The 20,076-nt window shown below is 52.8% G+C and overlaps 2 protein-coding genes across 4 annotated transcripts; one reads left to right on the plus strand and one right to left on the minus strand.

The window, feature by feature from the left end:
- The first annotated feature begins 7,711 nt into the window (after positions 1 to 7,711).
- ABHD11 (abhydrolase domain containing 11) lies at positions 7,712 to 10,745 on the plus strand. Of its 3 annotated transcripts, none has more exons than XM_069571255.1 (6): positions 7,712 to 8,467; positions 8,644 to 8,779; positions 9,452 to 9,625; positions 9,773 to 9,943; positions 10,046 to 10,227; positions 10,456 to 10,745. In XM_069571255.1, the coding sequence occupies exons 1-6, from the start codon at positions 8,352 to 8,354 to the stop codon at positions 10,586 to 10,588; spliced, it is 912 nt and encodes a 303-aa protein (XP_069427356.1). In that variant the 5' UTR covers positions 7,712 to 8,351; the 3' UTR covers positions 10,589 to 10,745. The 3 variants fall into 3 exon arrangements, with proteins under 3 accessions (XP_069427356.1, XP_069427355.1, XP_069427357.1); XM_069571254.1 differs by having other exon boundaries at positions 8,160 to 8,467; positions 8,587 to 8,779; XM_069571256.1 differs by lacking the exon at positions 9,452 to 9,625 and having other exon boundaries at positions 8,291 to 8,467; positions 8,587 to 8,779.
- LOC138428875 (BICD family-like cargo adapter 1) lies at positions 10,698 to 14,891 on the minus strand. The gene is made up of 5 exons (XM_069569806.1): positions 14,865 to 14,891; positions 11,747 to 11,842; positions 11,348 to 11,442; positions 10,997 to 11,117; positions 10,698 to 10,911 (listed from the first exon to the last, which is right to left on the minus strand). Exons 1-5 carry the CDS (start codon positions 14,889 to 14,891, stop codon positions 10,765 to 10,767), a joined length of 486 nt encoding a protein of 161 aa, XP_069425907.1. The 3' UTR covers positions 10,698 to 10,764.
- Between the last annotated feature and the right edge of the window lie 5,185 nt (positions 14,892 to 20,076).

The following is a 20,076-nucleotide window of genomic DNA, read 5'->3' on the forward strand; positions in this document are numbered from 1 at the left end:
TGGCCCTGCAGTTTCCAAGCTGTGTGACCATGGGCGATTAATTAACCCTTCTTCGGCTCCATTCTTTCAGCTCTTAAAGGAGGGTCTGAATAATACACGTACCCTCCCACTGTCATTATGAGGGGTAAATCAGTCAGTGAATATGTAGCGCTGGGAACTGCTTGGCATGTTAAACTCAGTACATATTAACTATCATGGTATCTCCTGGGCTTCGCAAACTTAACATACCTCAAGTGGAACTCTGATTCTCCCTTACTATTGGTATGCTTTAGAGGGGAAAAAAGAAAAAATTCCTCTCCAGCCTTCCTCATCTCTACGAACGACACAACTACCCTCAGAAACGGGGTTGTCCTTGATCTCTTCCTTTTCCTTCATACCATCTCCCTCTCTACCCATCTAATTCATTTTTTCCCCCCATCTAATTCTTCATCCAAGGGAGTCTCTGGCAGCAGAATAGTTAAGACTCTGTGCTCCTAATGCAGGGGGCACAGGTTCCATCCTTGGCTGGAGAACTAAGATCCCGCATGCTGCAGGGCACAGTCTTAGAATACAAGTGAAATAAAAGAAAATGGAAAATATGTCTCTCCCTGCTTAAACCCTTGTTGCTGTTTAGTGGCTGAGTTGTGTCCATCTCTTTTGTGCCCCCCATGGACTGTAGCCTGCCAGGCTTCTCTGTCCATGGGAATACCAGAATGGTACTACTTCTGAGCCACCAGGGACGCCTACTTAAACCATTACTGGCTCTCATTTCTCTTTAATAATGGACCCGTACATGGACCCACCATAGCCTACCTCCTATATATGCCTTTCTCCTCTTATTTTCTCTGCCTGAGCTTCCTCTGCCTTCTTCTCTGTTCTTCTAACAAGATACAGTCTTGTGCACCTCAGGGCCTTTGCACATACAATTCCCACTGCCTAAAACACGTTTCCCTGATGTTTGTATGACTGCCTTCTTCTTAAACTCCAAACTTGATCTTACCTGAGAACTTTCCTTATCATCCTACTTAAAATCCTCTACCCCTGTTACTACTGAACACAGCACAGCTGAACTTAATTTGTACTTACATATTTATTTGCTTATTTCTTTGTTGATGGCCTGTCTTCCCCACTTGAGAGTAGATAGGTTAGCAGTGGGGGTTGCCTTTTTGTGTTCCTTGAGGAAGAGGGCCACGTAATTGCCACATCCCTGGCTCTAAAATTCATATTTGGTAACTGCAGGTGCTTGGTAAATATTTGTGGAATGAATTATTGGATTGTTGATTCATAAAGGAAGTCTGTGTATATGGCGTTGTGGCAATTATGAAAGTCAGTCCATAAACTGAGCCATGCAATAACATTTCCTTGATGCTCCATTCTGCTGAGGCAGTTAGAAAGAGGCTGAACTTCAGTCTTTCTGAGGCTGGGCTACAATTCCAGGATATTCAGCAAGGTCAGATTTGCTGGGGGTATGGTGGACGGGGAGGGGGAGCTTCCCAGGTGGCGGTAGTGGTAAAGAACCTGCCTGCCAATGCAGGAGACATAGAGATGCAGTTTCAGTCCCTCGGTTGGGAAGATCCCCTGGCGGAGGGCATGCCTACCCACTGCAGTATTCTTGCCTGAAGAATCCCATGGATGGAGGAGCCTGGCTGGCTATAGTTCATGGGATCACAAAGAGTTGGCCATGACTGAAGCTGCTTAGCAAGCACACACATGTGGAGAAGCGGGTAGATGTGGGAGGAGGCTGGGAGGGGGCCAGGGTGGACAGTATCCAGCCCTCAGGCAACAGTGATCCCTGCTAAAACATCACCACCTTGTCCCCTGGACCTTTTTGGTCCTGTGGTTTGCACTGTGTCTGCTTTGGGGTCAGAGCTGAGAATGATTTTGCAAGCTGCCTATGGTCTTGCCTGCCTAGTAAACCCCAGAGCCACTTCTTTCTGGGGACCCTGCCAAGAGGTAAGTGGCCTTGGCATTCTTAGCCAAGACACTTAACCCTACTGAGGCATCTTCTTCCCCTCTGGACTTCAGGTTTTGAAACACAGAGAGCAGCTTTTCTATTCTTTCGAGATCCTGATGCTGGGAAAGATTGAAAGCAGGAGGAGAAGGGGGCAACAGAGGATGAGATGGTTGGATGGTATCACTGACTCAATGCACAGAAGTCTGAGCAAATTCCAGGAGATGGTGAAGCCTTGTATGCTGCGGTTCATGGGGTCACAAAGAGTCAGACACCACTGGGCAACTGAACAATGTTTGCTACATGTATCCCCAGGAGCATTGAACACAGAACCCAGAGCACAAAAAAATCGGGAGGGAAAAAACTGGATTAACATAGAAATAAGGGTTTGGAAAGATCAAGCTTGCTACTGTGTAGGGAAATGACTATGGAGACTGGAATGGACAAGTCCAGTGAGAAGGTGACAATGATGGACGGGAGTGATGGGGCCCTGGAGATGGACAGAAGCCAATGGATCTCAGAGATATCTGGGAGATAAAAATCAGCAGAAGTAGGTGAGGGATTGCTTCGGGGTGGAGGAGGTAAGGAAGGAGGCATCAAGAATGAGTCCTGATTCAATCTTGAGAAACAGGATGTCTTTGCCATTGCACATGGAGTCCCCACTTCTGGAACATCCTCCTCCACTGTAACCTCTTCACTGAGGTTACTGAGTCCTTTGAGCAGTCCTGACTGAGTCCCACTCCTTCTTCTTATCTCCATCCAAGCGTTACTTCTGCAGGGCCAGTCACATTCTTCGGGTTGATGCGCTCCCTCTCCTTTGCATATTTACTGGGCGTGTGATCACACATCCGTTCATGACTTCCCCACTGTCAGGGGTGTCAGTGGATCTGAGCTCTCCCCTGCATCTCCAGTGGCTGGCACAAAAGGCTCCACAATGAAATGAAAGCTCCAAAATGCAAGCAGAGGAGGCTTGTGTGCGTTATGCTGGCTGCTGTTTCTCCAGGGGAGTGTAGGGGAGTGTAGGCTGCTGGATTTCAAAACAGACTCCTCCACCCTCAAAAGAGGAGGTGTCCTCACTCCACCTACTTTAAGAATCCGTGTGTGTGTGACGAGGCTGTTATTGGGAGTACAGTGACTGCACGTGAGGTAGGGAAAATTTTGACAAGAGTTAGCAGGGCCTGCCGGGGCTTCTAGAGCAAGGAGCCAGTGAGTGACAGCGGGAGCTGGGGCCCGGCGGGAAGCTCAGAGGGGAGGAATTACAGGTCAGGCCTGGAGGTGGCAGAAAGTGTCCCAGAGGTGTTCCGGACAGCAGGACTAGAGGATAACATGCAGTCTCTTTCCTCTACATGGGTCCCCAGGAGCCTCCCTGCCGTCTGCTCCAAAGAAAAGAAATAACAAACCAGGCGTGTGTGTCAGTCACTCAGTCCTGTCCAACTCTGTGATCCCATGGACTGTAGTCAGCCAGGCTCCTCTGTCCACAGGATTTCCCAGGCCAGAATACTGGAGTGGGTTGCCATTTCCTTCTCCAGGGGATCTTCCCGACCCTGGGATTGAACCCGGGTCTCCTGCATTGCAGGTGGGTTCTTTATCACTGAGCCACTAGGGAAGCTCTCACTAACACACATCCACTGTGGTGTGGTTGCTCAGTCTGTTGTTCAGTTCACTGGCTGTCTTCAGAAAGGTGTTAGATGCTCAGTCGTGTCCAGCTCTTTGTGACCCCACGGACTGTAACCCGCCAGGCTCCTCTGTCCATGGAATTCTCCAGGCCAGAATACTGGAGTGGGTTGCCATGCCCTTCTCCAGGGGATCTTTGCAACCCAGGGATCGAACTCGGTTCTCCTGCATTGCAGGCAGATCTTTTTTGACTGCCTGAGCCACTGAGGAAACACCCTCCCCCGTCTCTAGAACAGTGCCCGTGTCTATAAAGGCGTGAGGCTCCAGGAATATCTGTTGATTGTTGAATGAAAGCACGCAGGAGCAAATGTTCTCAAAGTGTTCCCTGAGTGTGTGTGTGTGGTGGGGCGGAGGCACAGGGGATTACTACTGCTCCTGGGTGGATTAAACCAGACAAAGTCTTGACAGTTTAATACCCTCGGGCTCAAAATCCAGGAAGAGAGAAGCTGGGTTGAGGATGAGGAGTGTTGTGGGAAGAGGCAGGATGGGTGTCACAGGGTGAGCGGGGGCACCCACAGGGACAGACCCAGGGGAAACCGTAAGGGGTCTCTCAGGAGCCTCAGCGACCCCAGCCTGACTGACTGACACCCCTACCCTATGGGGCAGTTGTGGGGGGGGCAGGAATTTGCCCTGGTGACCTCCCCAGGAGCACTCCTGTCACCATGGCGATCAATCGCAAAACAAGCAGCTTGATTGTCCCTGCTCAGCGGGGCAGGTGAAACCCCGGCCACGTGACCGATACTGGGCCAGGTGTGGTTAAGGGACACCCGCTGCCTCCCTGTCTTAACCCATTCAACACCTCAGTGTCCCTGCCGCTGCAGGCCCCACCCCCTTGGCTCTCTGTCCCCAGCCAGATGGGTGGTGACGAAATACCCGGAGAACTGACTGCGAGTCACACAGCCCGGGAAGGACTTCAGGCTGGGCCACGCGGGGGCTGCGTGACTGCAGGTGGGTCACTTCACCCACCCGCGTCTCCGTTCTCTCAGCAGTAAAATGAGGATGCTAACACCCTCTCCCTTCCCAGGGAGGTTGGACCACTGGGAACAGAGATGCAGAAGTGGAGAGCCATCGCAGACACAGAGCATCCTCGTTCTGTACCCCGCTTCTTCCCTTACATCAGCCTCAGTATATCAGGGGCTTGCCATTTCCCCAAGAGGGAGACCCTCACCAACCACCAGCTAGTCCACTGGCCCATTCCCGACATGCTGGGAGGGAGGGGTGGGCAGCCCTCAGGTGGACCCCTCCCCAACACCCCATCAGCAGAGTCCCTCCGAGGTAGCCAACACCCCTCTCCTCTTTTTCTGGAGTGTTCAAGTGAAAACCTCAAGCCAACTGGTTTTTCTGCTTGCCAGACAGCCAGGCCACGTGATACAGCTGGGGCCGAAGACTCAGAAACATCTCAAGACTGCTTCTGCCCCTAGACCCAGGGCCCAGGGCCCTGCCCGGAGGCAGATGGTCAAGGGCTGAGGGCCAGGTTCAGATTACCCAGTTAGACAGCAGGCTGGGGTGGGGTGGAGACTCACTTGAAACCACCTTTGAAATGTTACGCTTCTGAATCACCAACATGACGTCAACCCCCTTCCCATTTACCCACCAATTCTAGAAAAACATCCTTCCTGTTCTCCTCCAAGGACCCCTCCCAGACCTTAGGCCAACCCCCTCTCTAGGGCGCAGATGTTCTCCTCACTCCCCTAATGACTATGCTGGCAACAAATGATTACACCACCTGGTGTGTTTAGAGTCCCCAGTGACCTCAGAGCCCTCCTCAGATTAGAACAAAACACCTGCCTGTAACCAGCTGGCTCAAGATGGGGGCCACTTTATTAGGCAAGGCATTGATGAGGCCATGTAATTAGGATGCTTGAAACTGTACTGACTCCAACAGGCTTGTCCTAAGGAGGTGGGGAGAAGCCAGTGTAACCCTGGCTGACCCAGGTACCATGTCCTGGAAGGGGTGACCTAGCCACCAGCTGAACTGACACCTAAGCCTCAGCTAGTGTAACTGACTCTCTCCATGATCATTAAGTAAAATTACTATTGCTCTTTGCACCAGATGAACAAAACATAACCTGGGGCTTCCAGGAACCCCCAGCCTATGGTAGACAAATAGAAGGCCAGACTCTTGACAAATGCTTTGAGAACATGGGGTGGAAGAGATTAGTTTCAACTGGGGAAATCTGGAGAGGTTTGAGAAAGAGGTGGCAGTTATCCTGGACCTTAAAAGATATGTAGGATGGCCAACTGGCTATTTGGATGGTGGCACAGCACTGAAAGTGGGAGGAGAAGGGGATGACAGAGGACGAGGTGGTTGGATGGCATCACCGACCCAATGGACATGAGTTTGAGCAAGTTCCGGGAGACAGTGAAGGACAGAGAAGCCCGGTGTGCTGCAGTCCACAGGGTCGCAAAGAGTCAGACACAACTGAGCGACTGAAAAACAACACAGCATCCCAGTGGGAAGTAGTAGGGGTTGTTTTAGCCACATGTTCCGGGAAACAAGCTCACTCAGGACAATGTAGATAGCGGAGTGCAGCTTATTATACCGGCGGGCCCAAGGTAGAGTCATCTCTTAATCAAGGATCCAAACCAGTTTTTGTGAAAACCTTATATACCCTAAGTGTGCATGCCCAAACCCACCTCCCCAAATTCCCTGAAACTAGTCTGAACAAAGGAAGAGAAAGATACAAAGCTAACCCGTGATTCATATGCCTTAAGCCTAGGTAGTTAACAGTGGGCACTTACCAATAGACCTGTGGTCATATACCAATAAGCATAATTAAATTTATGATTCTATTTGGTTACACAGATAATTAGGGTATTCTTTTAGGCAATGGAGAGTCTAGGTATGAGCCCTGGGGTTCTTCCATCCTGCGGGGGGCCCCTGGTTTTCCAGTTGGTATGTCGTTTCTATAGATACTGGGCATAGAGCTTAAAGTCCACAGTCCGGCCCAAGATGGAGTCCTGCTTTCAAGATGAAGCCTGTTCTGTCTGTTCCCTCCTTCAGGGTAAGGACCTGAAAGGAGGTGTGTAGTGTAGTCTTTGGGGGTGCCTGGTTGGTCTGCACCACGTGCCTTATAGGCGCTTAGTTCCTCAACAGAAATTGACTCAGGATCCTCAGCAGTGAGAACGCAGAGTCCTAACCACTGGACCACCAGGGAATTCCCCTTGATGTTTGTTTGTTTTTAAACAGATAAGCTATTTATTTATTTGGCTGTCTTTGGTCTTAGTTGTAGCATGCAGGATCATATATATATATAATTTCATTTGCTTGTTTTCGGCTGTGCTGGGTCTTCGTTGCTGCGTGAGCTTTTCTCTAGTTGCGGCGAGCAGGGGCTACACTTTGTGGCAGCTCAAGGGCCTCTCATTGTGGTGGCTTCTTGTGTTGCAGCTCCTGGGCTCTAGGACACAGGCTCAATAGTTACAGCGCAGGGGACCAGTTACTCAGTAAAATGTGGGATCTTCCCAGACCAGGGATAAGACCGGCATCTCCTGCATTGCAGGCAGAGATTCTCCACCACTGAGCCACTAGGGAAGCCCATGCAGAATCTTTGTTGCAGCATGTGGGATCTAGTTCCCTGACCAGGTGCCAAACCCAGGCCCCTGCATCGGGAGCACGGAACCTTAGCCACTGGACCACCAAGGAAGTCCCTCCCCTGATGGTTTCTGAGCAGAATGCCTTAGAAAGAGCAGCTACTCTTGTAACTGCTGAAGGCTCGACTGCTGCGGAAGCCAGCTGAGACTTGAGACGTCGCCACTGCCACCATTAGCCCAGACAAGGAAGAGAACATGGCAGCCCGTTAGGGTTCCAAAAACGGGATGACATCCCTGCACGATGTGCTGAGCGGATGGGAGGATTATTTTTAATATTTAATATTTCTCTGCTGATAAATGGGGGGCGTGGTGAGCACAGCTGAACCCAATACAGCTCAGTGCACTAAGCAAATACCCTCTCTAGTACAAACAACTGGCCTCCCACCTTGACTCGCAGACCGGAGAGTCCGGTTCCACAGCTTGTGAAAGTTATTTGCCTCGGTTTCCCCATCTGTAAAGGGCGGGGAGGCAGGCACGTTGGCAGGTTGGAGACGACCTCTAGAGTCTCTCCAAGCTCCTTCTAGAGTCGACTTCAAGATTAGTGAGGGGTGTTCTGCTCCTTCTGGCCTGCCTGGGCCCGCGGCAGTGGAGCACGGCGCCTCCAAGCTGGCGTCTCGGTGAGGGGAGCCACTCCTGCCGCCCCCCGCCGCACAGAAAACACCGCACCTACCCAAGGCGGCGCTAGAGGGCAGAGGAGCAGGCCGCAGATGGGCCAGGCAGGGACTTCAGCGGCTTGCCAAGGATCTGCCCCGTGGCCAGAGTTCAAGCCCAAACCCGTGACTACATCCTGAGCGACCGAGACCAGACTCTGAAACGAAAGCTCCAATTCTCGGCAGAGGTTCTCCACTTGGGAGGAGCCGGTGGGAGCTTAGCCGGGTAGAGTCAGAGTGTTGGATGGCTCCGCCCGGAGCGTGGCCAGGGGCGGGGAATCTCGCCTGTGGGCGTGGCAGCCGCAGGGTTACGTACGGACGCAAGGGGCGGAGCCTAGAAGAGAGACCGGTTTCCGGGATTACGTGAGGAGACGTGAGCGAAGGCGGGGCGCTCTGTGCTAGGGGGCGGGGAGAAGCCGGAGCTCCGGCCGGAATTGGGCGGGGCCCTGAGCGAGGCGGAGCCTAGGGGGCAGCACGAGGTGCGCGCCGGGTAGCAGATCCTGGAGATGCTCCGCTGGACGCGCGCTTGGACGCTCCCCTATAGGGGGATCGGCCCCTCCAGTTCCAGCTTCTCCAGACTGCCTATCGCACCCAGCAGCAGTCAAGGCGGCACCGAGCCGAGGTCAGTCAAGGGCGTCCCCTGGGAGGCCGTCCCTCGCTCCTCCCCCCCTCGCCTCCCCCTACCCTCCCAGTTTGTCCCAGTTGGCTCCGTTTCCTCCGCTTGGGCCCTCCCTCTCCCAGGCCGCTCACTTCCCCTGCCGGCTCAGACCCTTGCCCCACCCTCGATCCTCCCGTCAGACCGGTGCCGCTTTCCTACAAGCTTCTGGACGGCGAGGCAGCTAGCCCGCCCCTTGTCTTTCTGCATGGGCTCTTCGGCAGCAAAGCCAACTTCAACTCCATCGCCAAGGCCCTGGCTCAGCAGACAGGCCGGAGGGTGAGCTTCTGGAGTCGGCGGGGCCCTGAGGGAGGTGGGGTCTGGGTGGGCGGGGCCCTCGAGGAGGCCGAGGTGTGGCCAGCTTCTGTCCCTAACGCTTGGGAGAGGCGGGTCTCTCTGATAAGAAATCAAAAAAGAGATTGACCTTCTGAGGATGGAGGACCCAGGCCCACGACGAACCCCATTCATTCCCTGGTGCTTTCACCCACCCAGTCCTTCATTCGTAATATAGATCTCCATCTGTGTGCTCCACCCTGACTTAGCCTCTGCTCTCAGATACCTAGGCACCAACATCCTGCCCACTAAGGGGGCCAGACCCTGCTTGTTCACCAGGGATGACAGGGGCTTTCCACCTCCTGCAGCCGCCCGCCCTGTTGTGCTCCAGCTGTTGCCAGTTCTTGCTGTCTGCTTTCTCTGTAGCTGCCAGCCAGCTAGGCCAAATGTCTGGAGACATGGTCACACACCTTGGGCCTTCTGGCACAGTGGCTCTGGTTCTTCATCTGGGCCTCCAAGGTCTGAGAACGGGGGTCTTCTCAGCATCTGGGCCCTTTCCCCCTTCTGGATCTCCCATACCCCAGGCTCTCCACCTCCCTCAGCCTGCAGATCTTCCAGGCTTTTGGCTCTGCCCTGACTGTGGGTGCCAGCGCTGCCCCCCACCTCCCACTTTCCCAGGTGCTGACAGTGGATGCTCGGAACCATGGTGAGAGCCCCCACAGCCCAGACATGAGCTACGAGGCCATGAGCAAGGATCTGCAAGACCTACTGCCCCAGCTGGGCCTGGTGCCCTGCGTTCTCATTGGCCACAGCATGGGAGGCAGGACCGCCATGCTGCTGGCACTTCAGAGGGTGAGCTGTCCCTCTCCAGGGCTTCCTCCTATCTGTTGTCAACCCTGAGGGCCCAGCAGGCAGCCTGGAACTCCAGCGAGCCTTGGATGGCTGAGTTCCAGATCCAGGAACCTGCCCTAAGGTGCCCAGTCTGCTTCTCTCCTGCAGCCGGAGCTGGTGGAGCGCCTGATTGCCGTGGACATCAGCCCAGTGGAGACCACGTCCAGCTCGAACTTCCCAAACTATGTCGCAGCCATGAGGGCCGTGGACATGGCGAATGAGGCGTCCCTTTCCAGCGCCAGAAAACTGGCCGACGAAAGGCTCCGCTCTGTTATCCAGGTAATGCACGCAAGCCCCTGCGTGGTGTTGGGGGCAGAGGAAGAGTGGCAGCCCCAGGCCTCACACAGAGCCCCCCACCCCGCAACTGCGGGACCCCCACAGAGCGCAAGCATGCGGCAGTTCCTGCTCACCAACCTGGTGGAGGTGGATGGGCGCTTTGTGTGGAGGCTGAACTTGGATGCCTTAGCCCAGCACTTGGACAAGATCTTGGACTTCCCCGCACGACAAGAAACCTACTCTGGGCCAACCCTCTTCCTCCGGGGTGGAAACTCTCAGTTCCTGCCGTAAGTCAGGCTGGGTGGTAGAGACGGGCATACCTGACTCACCCAGCCCCTCAGCCTGCCTTGGGGAGGGCTGGGGTGTGAGTAAGGGGTGCCTGAAAACCGGAAACACCACTGGGCACACAGACTCACGTGGCTCTCCCTCTCTCCCCGCTTGGCCTCTGTGTCCCTCCTTCTCTCTCCACTTTCCTCCTGTCATCCCTTCTCGGCTGCCTTCTCTCTGGTGTTCAGTCTCAGCCACTACCCTGAGATTAGGCGGCTGTTCCCTCGGGCCCAGATGCAGACCGTGCCGAACGCTAGCCACTGGGTCCACAGCGACCGCCCGCAGGACTTCATGGCGGCAGTCCAAGGCTTCCTGGCCTAAGGGTTGCTGGCCAGAGGGGACGTGAAACCCCAGGCGTCAAGGCTCTGCGTGCTGCTCCTTGTTTCTGTACAGAAGCACTCAGGTGGGCACTCCAAGGGCACGTGGGTGCAGAAGGGGTCAGACCTCAAACTTTAATGAATAAAGACACTCCTCCCAAGGTCTTGGGCTGAGCTTTCTCACCGCCAGCGTCCCCACCGACTCAGGGGGAATCGGATCCAGTGGGTCCTGACAGTTCCAGGGTCCACGGAGGCTCCCGGAGCATCCCGGGACTCTCTCTGCAGCTGACTCTCAACCTGCTGCCTCACCAGCCGTTGCATGTCCTCCTGGGGGCCAGGAGAGCAGGGTCAGGGGCCAGGCTTGTGCTTGTCTGGCCCTGCCTCCCAGGCCCGGCCGGCAAGCCCACCTTACCTCCCAGGCCTCCACCTCCTGCCTCAGTCTCAGCTTCTCCTCCAGAACTTCCAGCAGCTGGGCCTCCACAGCACGCAGCTTGGCTCTGCACGTGTCCAGCTCAGCCTCCACGGCCCGCTTCCTGAGCAGGGCAGAGAGCAGCCTGAGGCTCAGGCCCTGCAGACGTGACTCTGGGCCCTGGGGGTGGACCGGTGTGGCCACAGCCCCCTGCCTTGAGACAGTATTCCTACAAGTATCTATGCAGCTTTCCTCCCAGGAATGCCCGACTTCCCTGCTTCCTCCTGGCAGGACAGAGCCTCAATGGGGAGCCATCCACCACCCTCCCAACCCCCGCAAGCAGCTGCCTCTCACTTGGCGATAGCGTCATCTCGCTCCCGGAGGACCTGGTCCAGCGAAGGCTCTGTCTGGGTGTCCCCCAGTGCTCCAGCCGCTTGGGATTCCGGGCTCTGCAGTCGGGTGACAGAGGAGGGAGCAGGGGTTTCTGGGTCTTGCCTGGATGAGGTGCCCCATTTGGCCCTTCCATCCTGACCTTGATCCTGATACCAGTGTCAGGAGGGGAAGGGTCTGAGACACTCTGCACCTGCCCACCAGTGCCCCAGCCTCTGCTTCCTGCTGAGGGGATAGTAGGTGTGGCCCCCTTCCCACCTTACAGGGAGCAGAGGGGGCAAGGTGTTTGGACCCGCAGGGAGGAAAGGCATTCTTACCCGATCCCCAGGAAAGGGACGAAGTGGCTTCAGAAGGACAACTTACCCCTCGAGGGCCCCAGACTGAGAGGGTGGCCTGGCGACTGGGACTCTTGTCAGCGGGGTGGAGCAGGCGGAGGACATGGCCCTTTGCCCTTCCTTCCTGTCCAGGCACTCCCTGTCAGGCCCCACCCCCAGCCCGCTGGCCATGCCCTTGTCTCCCCTCCTGGAACCCTCTGGCCAGACCCAGCTTTCTCAGCCCCTTCCTTGCCCAGTCATCCATGCCCTGCACCGCAAGGGGGCGCTCCACTCACGTCAGGAGATGAGAAAGGAGCGTGAGCGCCTGTGTTCAGTGACTAAGTCCTGTCAGACTCTGTGCCCCTCTGGACTGCAGCACGCAGGCTCCTCTGTCCGTGGGATTCTCCAGGCACGAATACTGGAGTGGGTTGCCATTTCCTCCTCCAGGGGATCTTCCTGACCCGGGGATCAAACTCACGTCTCCTGCAGCTCCTGCAATGACAGACAGATTCTTCACCACTGAGCCACCTGGGAAGCCAGATGAGTGGCAGAGCCCAGCTGGCTCCAGTGCTGAGACTGGTGCCCCACCCCCCTATCCTGAAGAGCTGGCATCTTGGAACCCTGAATGAACGGCATCACCCGTATCACCGTAACCAGAAGGGAAATAGGTGTAACCGTTCCCAGCACATTTCTCCTAATAGCAAAAACTGTTCCCATTTGGGGATTCCCAGGCAGTCTAGTGGTTAGGACTCCATGCTCTCACTGCCAAGGGCTTAGGTTCAATCTCTTGTCAGAGAACCAAAATCCCACAAGTTGCACAGCAAAAAAAAATAAAGCAAAAAATTCTAACATCTTGAACATCCATCCTCCCTAGCAATATCCTCCAGTATTCCCACATTATTGCTCATTATCCCCCCAACACTCCCCACATTCTGATCCTGGAGTGTGGGTGGGGATGGGGGTCTCAGAATCTCGGTATCCCACACCTCCCTAGATGCAATCACTGAGTGCCCAGGTGACATCAAAGATATAAAAGGGCTTCCCCTTTGAGAGACCTCTGCAGCACAGCTCCATCTTGGGCATTAGACCCTCAGTCCTGCTCTAAACAGTATATCCTTCCAAGATCCCCCCCCAGGAAGCTCCCTGCAGACACGACTGCTGATGGTCCATGGGTCCCAGTCAGCCAGGTGCACCTCCAACAGCCAGACATCCCAGTTTCTTTGACCCCAAGTGAAGAGGTAGAACTGAGCTGTACCCCTAAACACCCCTTTTGTGGAAGTTTGCATTCAGTGTGTTTCCAAAGCAGGCTACTCTGTCATGATCCAGGCAGGACCCCTGCTCTCGGAACTCTGGGTATAATCAGAGAAGGGTGTCAGGGAGTCCAGGGACAGGGGGAGCACAGAGGGCCCTCACATCCAGTCATGGGGGTTCCACAGGAGCTTGTCTGAAAATGAGTCCCGAAGGCCAGCCGGAGTCAGCCAGAAGGGCTAACATTCGTGCCAGGCTAACATTCATGACATTTATTTTAACTTTTTACTTTGAAACAATTTTAAACTGTAATGTCCCCCCCACCAAAAAAAATTCCTTTTAGGGTAAAAAAAAAAAAAAAATCTAATGTAATGTAAAACGTTGCTCCCAGTTATCACATCTCTCTGGCCTCCCTCAATCTAGAACAACTTTGCAGCCTTTCTTTGAATTTTGACCTTGGCATGTTTGAAGATTACAGGGAAGTTTTTTTGCAGACTGGCCTGTCCTTCGATATGGGTTTGTTCATTCCTCCTGCACGATTAAACAACTGTTACACATTTTGGGCAGAAATATCACCAAAAAAGATGCTGTGGGGTTTTGTTTTGTTTTGTTTTGCTGCACCGCGGAGCCTTTGGGATCTTAGTTCCCCGAGCAGGGATTGGACCCAAGCCATGGCAGTAAAAGCGCCAATCTGCCAAGTCCTAACCACTGGACCACCAGGGAATTCCCAATGCTGTGTTCTTACATCCAGTATCATTTGGAACCATGACTGGTGGTGCTGGTAATGTTGATCACTTGATCATAATTAGTCAGTATTGAGAAAACGAGATATTTTATGACCATAGGTTTCAGCATCCATTGATGTATCTTGTCTGAATTATACAGTGGCTTGCAAATGGTGTTTTCCAACTTTATCATTTCCTCTGCATTTATTAGTTGGCCTTCTATTATAAAGGAGAACTTTTTCTTCACCCCTATTTATTCATTTTACTTATGTCAGGTGGACTTGTGATATTCTATTTTATTCAGTAGGTTATAACACATTCCTACCTTTATTTTGATGCTCAGATTGTCCCAGAGCTGGTCAATGGGTGCCCCTTACTGACCTCTTCATTTTAATGTGTCGCTTCCTTCTTTGGAACCTTCCATTCTTTCTGGCTCAAAAAGATATTCCAGGCTCACCTTGTTTTTCCCTGCCCCCAGCCCTAGAATTCTCCATTTGGGCAAGAATACCTATTTATTTTTGGTGGTGAATAATATTTAGAAACCAAGGTGTGGGTGTTAGTTGTGCTCAATGCAGTTAAGGTCACGTCTCCTGCCAGGCCCACTCAGCAGATACACATTCTCTATACACGCGTAAACAGACACATTTATACCTCTGTCTATTCCTTCATCTGTGTGAGACTTAATTTTGTATGTCAACTTAGGACTGAGTCACTGGATGCCCAGTTATCTGGTTAAACATTACTTCCGGGTGTGTCTGTGAGGGTGTTTCCAGAAGAGATTAGCATTTGACTTGGTGGCCTGAATAAAATGGGTGGCCCTCCCCAAGATGGACAGGAATCATCCAATCCATTGAGGGCCTGAATAGAACAAAAAGCCAGAGGGAAGGCTGAATTTTCTCTTCCAGCCTGTTGAGCTGAGATCTTGGTCTTTTCCTGCCCTTGGACTGGCACTTGCCCCACCAGGGCACTGCCCCTTGTCAGGCCTTTTTTCTCAGTCTGGAGCTCCAGCCCGCTTTCCAAGTCTTCAGCTTGCAGACAGCAGACTGTGAGACTTCTCAGCCTCCATAATGGCGTGAGTCAATGCCTCATAATAAAATCTCTTTCTCTATATTTATCCTACTGGTTTTGGTTCTCTGAAAACCCAAATGAATACAACTTCCATGTATTGAAAGACAGTTGTCATTCAGACATTACCTTCCAGTCCAGTGGCACTGGGTTCATCGTAGCTTTCCCCCTTTCCAGATTACTCCCTTTTCCCCAGTTGTCTTCAATATAGTCTTGTAATTTTTTCAATGTATGTGGCTAATCCCCTGAGACAACAGGCTGCCCCTGACTTAAATGCCCTCCTTACAAGGGGTTAGGGTCCAGCAGGGCTGCCTTCTCACCAGACTCCAATCCTATCTGCATATGTGGCCCTGGCTGCCACTGGGCTAGCAGACATTTGTAAGAGATTTTTTTTTCCTGGGTGGATGGTGCTTCACTATATGTGGGATCTTAGTTCCCTAATCAGGGATAAAACCCACAACCCCTGCACTGGAAGACAAGACCTAACCACTGGACCACCAGGGAAGTCCCTCTAACAGCCTTACATTCATTCATTCCACAGGTATTTACTGAGCACCTACTATTGCTTCAGGCATATTTCCAGGTGATGGAAAGCAGGAAGACAAAGTCCCCTGGCCTCCTGAGCTCACGTTCTAGGGAAGGGAGACAGACAATAAACAGAAAAATACACCAGATGGTAAGAAGTTCTGTGAAGAAAGAGAAGCAGAATAAGAAAAGACCAGGAGACTGCTAGTTTATGTAATTCTGTGCTACGCTAGGGAGACTGCAAATATTAACCCACCACTTAGATGAAAAATAGCCATTCTCATGACTTGGAATAATTTTTCCAGCAACAGCATCATTTATGGATTCAAAAGGTCTGTATTTCCAAACACAAGTGAAGATGACACATTCGAGAAAACTATGGGGGAAGTCAAACGAGGGACTAGGTATGGCGCGTGGCAGATGCCAATGAGAAGCATAAATGCAAGTGAAGGGTTTGAATCAACTTTCACAAACCGTGAGCATGGAAAAGAATTGCCTTTGAAATAAAGTGATTCTTAAAAATATGTGCTTTAAAATCTTACAATTTGAAAAAAAAATAACTTTCAATATGAAATGTTTTCACTAAATATCATAACCAGGGAGTTGCATGTTTCATCTGCATCCCTAGATGTTTTAATTAGAATAGTGGGCCAAATTCCTTTTTTAAAAATATCTCGTTGGGAAAAGGAGGGCAATGTATTCAAGCATATTGTCAAATCCATCACCCACCCTACCTCCAATATCACGTGCTGAGCAGTGAGACTCCTTCCCCAGCTGCCTGCTCGCTGAGTCTCCCTCCTCCACTGCACCCCCAGCATGCCTGAGCCCAAGCCTCAAGACTGAACTGGAAGATGGTTACAGGTTGACGGTGAGCTGGGAGTCTGGAGCCTGGAAGAAGAAGAGCTGCCTGCTGGGCAGGGCCAGGCTTGGTGGTCAAAACAGCTTGGGTTTGCAAGGGCTACTGCTGCTCCTGCTAAGTCGCTTCAGTTGTGTCCGACTCTGTGGGACCCCAGAGGTGGCAGCCCACCAGGCTCCCCCGTCCTTGGGATTCTCTAGGCAAGAACACTGGAGCGGGTTGCCATTTCCTTCTCCAATGCATGAAAGTGAAAAGTGAAAGTGGAGTCGCTCAGTCGTGTCCGACTCTTAGCGACCCCATGGACTGCAGCCTACCAGGCTCCTCTGTCCATGGGATTTTCCAGGCAAGAGTACTGGAGTGGGTTGCCATTGCCTTCTCCGTTGCAAGGGCTAGGTGGCTTAGAAACCATGTCACCTAACCCTCAGTGCCTGCTGTGTGTTTACCTCTCTGAGCCTCATCGTCTTATCTGTGAATTGAAACTAAGGAGGGCATCCCTGATAGGGTCACAGTAAGGGTGAGGCTTACACAATGGCCAGCACTTTGTACAACAATGGGCCGGGGCCAGACTACCCAGGAGAGGAGAAAGGAGAAATCCTGCCAGAAAGCAGCAGGAAAGCCACAATGGGAGAACGCTGACCACACAAACACACACACACACACACTTCCCCCAGCCATGGAGCCTGGGTCAGCTGCCCCTTCCTGCTCTGCAGCCCCCACAAATTGGCCCCAAGGACAGCTCTGTTCCCAAATCCTATATAAGCTGCCTTCCATTCCTCCTCCTGACCCCACAGCCCCTGGACTTCCCCATCATTGTCTTGTGATGGTCAGGGTGTCTCTCCCACCAGTTTGGAGGACAGGTAATGACTGTCATCATCCCAACCTGGGCACACAGGTGCTCCAAGGCAAGGGCATGGCCGAGGCAACACCGGCTTTGCCCAGCAGGTGGCAGCAGTTGCCAATATCAGCTATCTGGTGGACAAGGACCACCACCTGCAGCCTCCCAGCCCCTAAAAAGGAAACCCCAAACCGTGCCTGGGCTTAGGGGTCTTCCAGATGCCCAACCTGTCCCTCAGTGTTCCTTTACAGGAATACGGCTCATCCGCGTGTGCCAATGCTTATCGCTGACTCTGCAAACACACTTTCTATGCCACCCCTGGGGAATCAACAAGAGCACCATCCAATTCCTTCCTTTGTGCTGCTGAGTTGCTCAGTCGTGTCCCACTCTTTGTGACCCCATGGACTGTAGCCGACCAGGCTCCTCTGTCCATGGGATTCTCCAGGTAAGAATCCTGGAGTGGGTTGCCATCCCCTCCTCCAGGGGATCTTTCCAACCCAGGGATCAAACCCGAGTCTCATATCTCCTGCATTGACAGGGAGGTTCTTTACCACTAGCGCCCCTCCTTTCCTTTAGGTGTCCCCATCCAACGAAGGGACAGACATCTAACACACACTATATCCCCACAGTACAATAAGTGCTGTAGTCAGGATAAATACTAAGATCCCACAAGCTTCGTGGTGAAGGCAAAAAAAAAAAAAAAAAAAGTATCCAGGGGAATTCCCTGGAGGTCCAGTGGTTAGGACTCAACCCTTTCACTACCATAGCCTGGTTTCCGTTCCTGGTCAGGGATCTGAAGTCCCACAAGCCACGAGATGCAGCCAACAAGTAAAGTTAAATAAATAAAAAGAAAACGTTTCCAGGACGTGACCACTTCTCATCACCACCACTGCCATCCCCTTTGTCCCAGCCACACACACAATAGCAATCACTTCCTAAATGCATCCCTGCTTCCTCCTACGTCCTCTTCCGTCCATTCTCCACCCAGCAATCAGAGCAATCCTGTTGATGTCCAAGATGGATCAGGTCCTCTGCTCAAAACCCTCTGGGGGCTCCCATCCCTCTCAGAGGCAAAGTCAAGGAACATAGTTCCTTCCAAGGTCCCTCCATCTACTCTGACTCCACCTCCTTGGAGCTCTTCCTCACCTACCACGCTGTGGGCATCCTCACCTCCTTGCTGTCTCTCTCATATGCCAGGCATACTCCCTGCTCCTAGTCATTGCACCTGAGGCTTCCTCTGCCAGAATGCTCTTCCCCCAGAGACTCATGTGGCTCACTCCCTCAAAGCCAGCACCCTAACCCTTCTGTCCTACTTTATCTTCTCCATAGCATATTATCACCATTATATATGTTATTTGTTTATCATCTCTTTCCTCTCCCAGAACCCCATGAGCACAAGGACTTTTGTCTGTCACATGTCCAACATCTAGAATAACCAGCACATAGTAGACACTCAGTGAAAGTGTCAGTCGCTCAGGGCTTCCCAGATGGTGCTAGTGGTAAAGAATCTACCTGTCAATGCAGGAGATGTTAAGAGACACAGGTTTGATCCTTGGCTAGAGAAGACCCCCTGGAGGAGGGCATGGCAACCCACTCCAGTATTCTTGCCTGGAGAATCCCAGGGACAGAGGCGGCCGACGGGCTATATGCTCAATGAATACTTTTTGATTAAGGGAGTGAGAGTTAGACCTTTGATTGTCTGCATGGTGAATTTTAACATTCAAGGTCTCTCTCACCAGCTTTATCTCCCACCCATGCTTACTCCTGTGCCTGAGCATCACAGAAGGTTCCTGAGGTTCTCTGGTTGCTCCCCACTCCCACACCCAGTGTCTGGGCACACTCCTTCTGTCCAGAAAGCCTGCACCACTGTCTGCTCCACACCACTCCTTCAACATCCAGCTCAAACTTCACTGTCTCTGGGAAGCCACCCTGAATCCCTCACACATTGAAATCATGTCCCTCCCACCACCCAGGAGCACTTTAAGTGCAGAACAGTGGCCCTAGAACATGCATTCCCAGCTAATGCTTGATGAATGAATGAATGAGGGTAAGACCTGTATCAGAAAGGTAGTTTAAGGGAAAGGGCACACATTCATTCTTTATTAATTTTTCACGCTACCATTTAATATGCATCTCAATTAGGGATGCCTGGCATGATACCAGGACTCTGTGAGGGCAGGAGCTGTGTCTCCCTTTCTGTCCTCTCCTCCACAGGGCCAGACAACCGGCTCCAGGTCTGCACCCATGACTCATCCCACTGAGTCACCCTGCACACAGGAAAGCACCCTGGACCAGGAATCAGCACTCTCCCTGCTGCCTGTCCCTTGTAACCCTGGGCAAGCCTCCTAGTAGATGAGTCCCGGTCTCGCATCTGTCAAACTGGGCAACCAGCACTTGCTGTGTGGGTCACTCAAGATTGAGGTCTGGCCAAGTGGAAGGGGTGTGGCTGTCTCTCAGGCCAGGCTACATCTGAGCTAGCTTTGGGCCGGACTTTCTAGGGAAGAAGGGATGGCTGGAACAGTGCCTCCAGCCTGTCTGCCAGCCAGCTAACCTGAGCCCACAGTCTGGGAGAAGTGCCAGGCTCTGACACACTGCACAGCAGGAGGCTGGCTCAACTCCAGAGCAACACCTTTGGCAGCCCCCGGGGAGGGGAAAGGGGAATGTTTGGCTCCAGGTCAAGAGCGTCTAGGCCAGGGCACGGAGGGGGCAGCTGGGGGGGTGTGAGTGGCTGCTGCTCAACAAGAGGCTGGCAGAAACCCGGAAAGGAGCCTCTGCTACTGACTAACCCCCAGCCACCATCCCTCTCCAGCTCTGCAAAGATCTTCCCATTAGTCCAGTGGAGCTGGGCCCCTGCTTAGCTACCCTCAGCTTCTAGATAGGAAATAAGCTCTCAGGCTTGGGGCTGGGATGCAGGGTTGGGAATACAGGGGAAGGAGAACGAGATGGGGCAATAACCTAGATCTCCTTCCCCCCAAATGGAGGGGTTCCTGCAATCTTGCTGAGAGTGGAAACTAAACGAGGTGGTCACTCAGCATCAGACTGTGAACTGAGAAATCTTGGGGAAAGAGGGGGCCTGAGCCTGAGTCTGGATGAGATAGATTCTGGGGGGAAGGCCGGAGGGGTGG

Source organism: Ovis canadensis, chromosome 24 (genome assembly GCF_042477335.2).
Source record: "Ovis canadensis isolate MfBH-ARS-UI-01 breed Bighorn chromosome 24, ARS-UI_OviCan_v2, whole genome shotgun sequence".
NCBI lineage: Eukaryota > Metazoa > Chordata > Mammalia > Artiodactyla > Bovidae > Ovis > Ovis canadensis.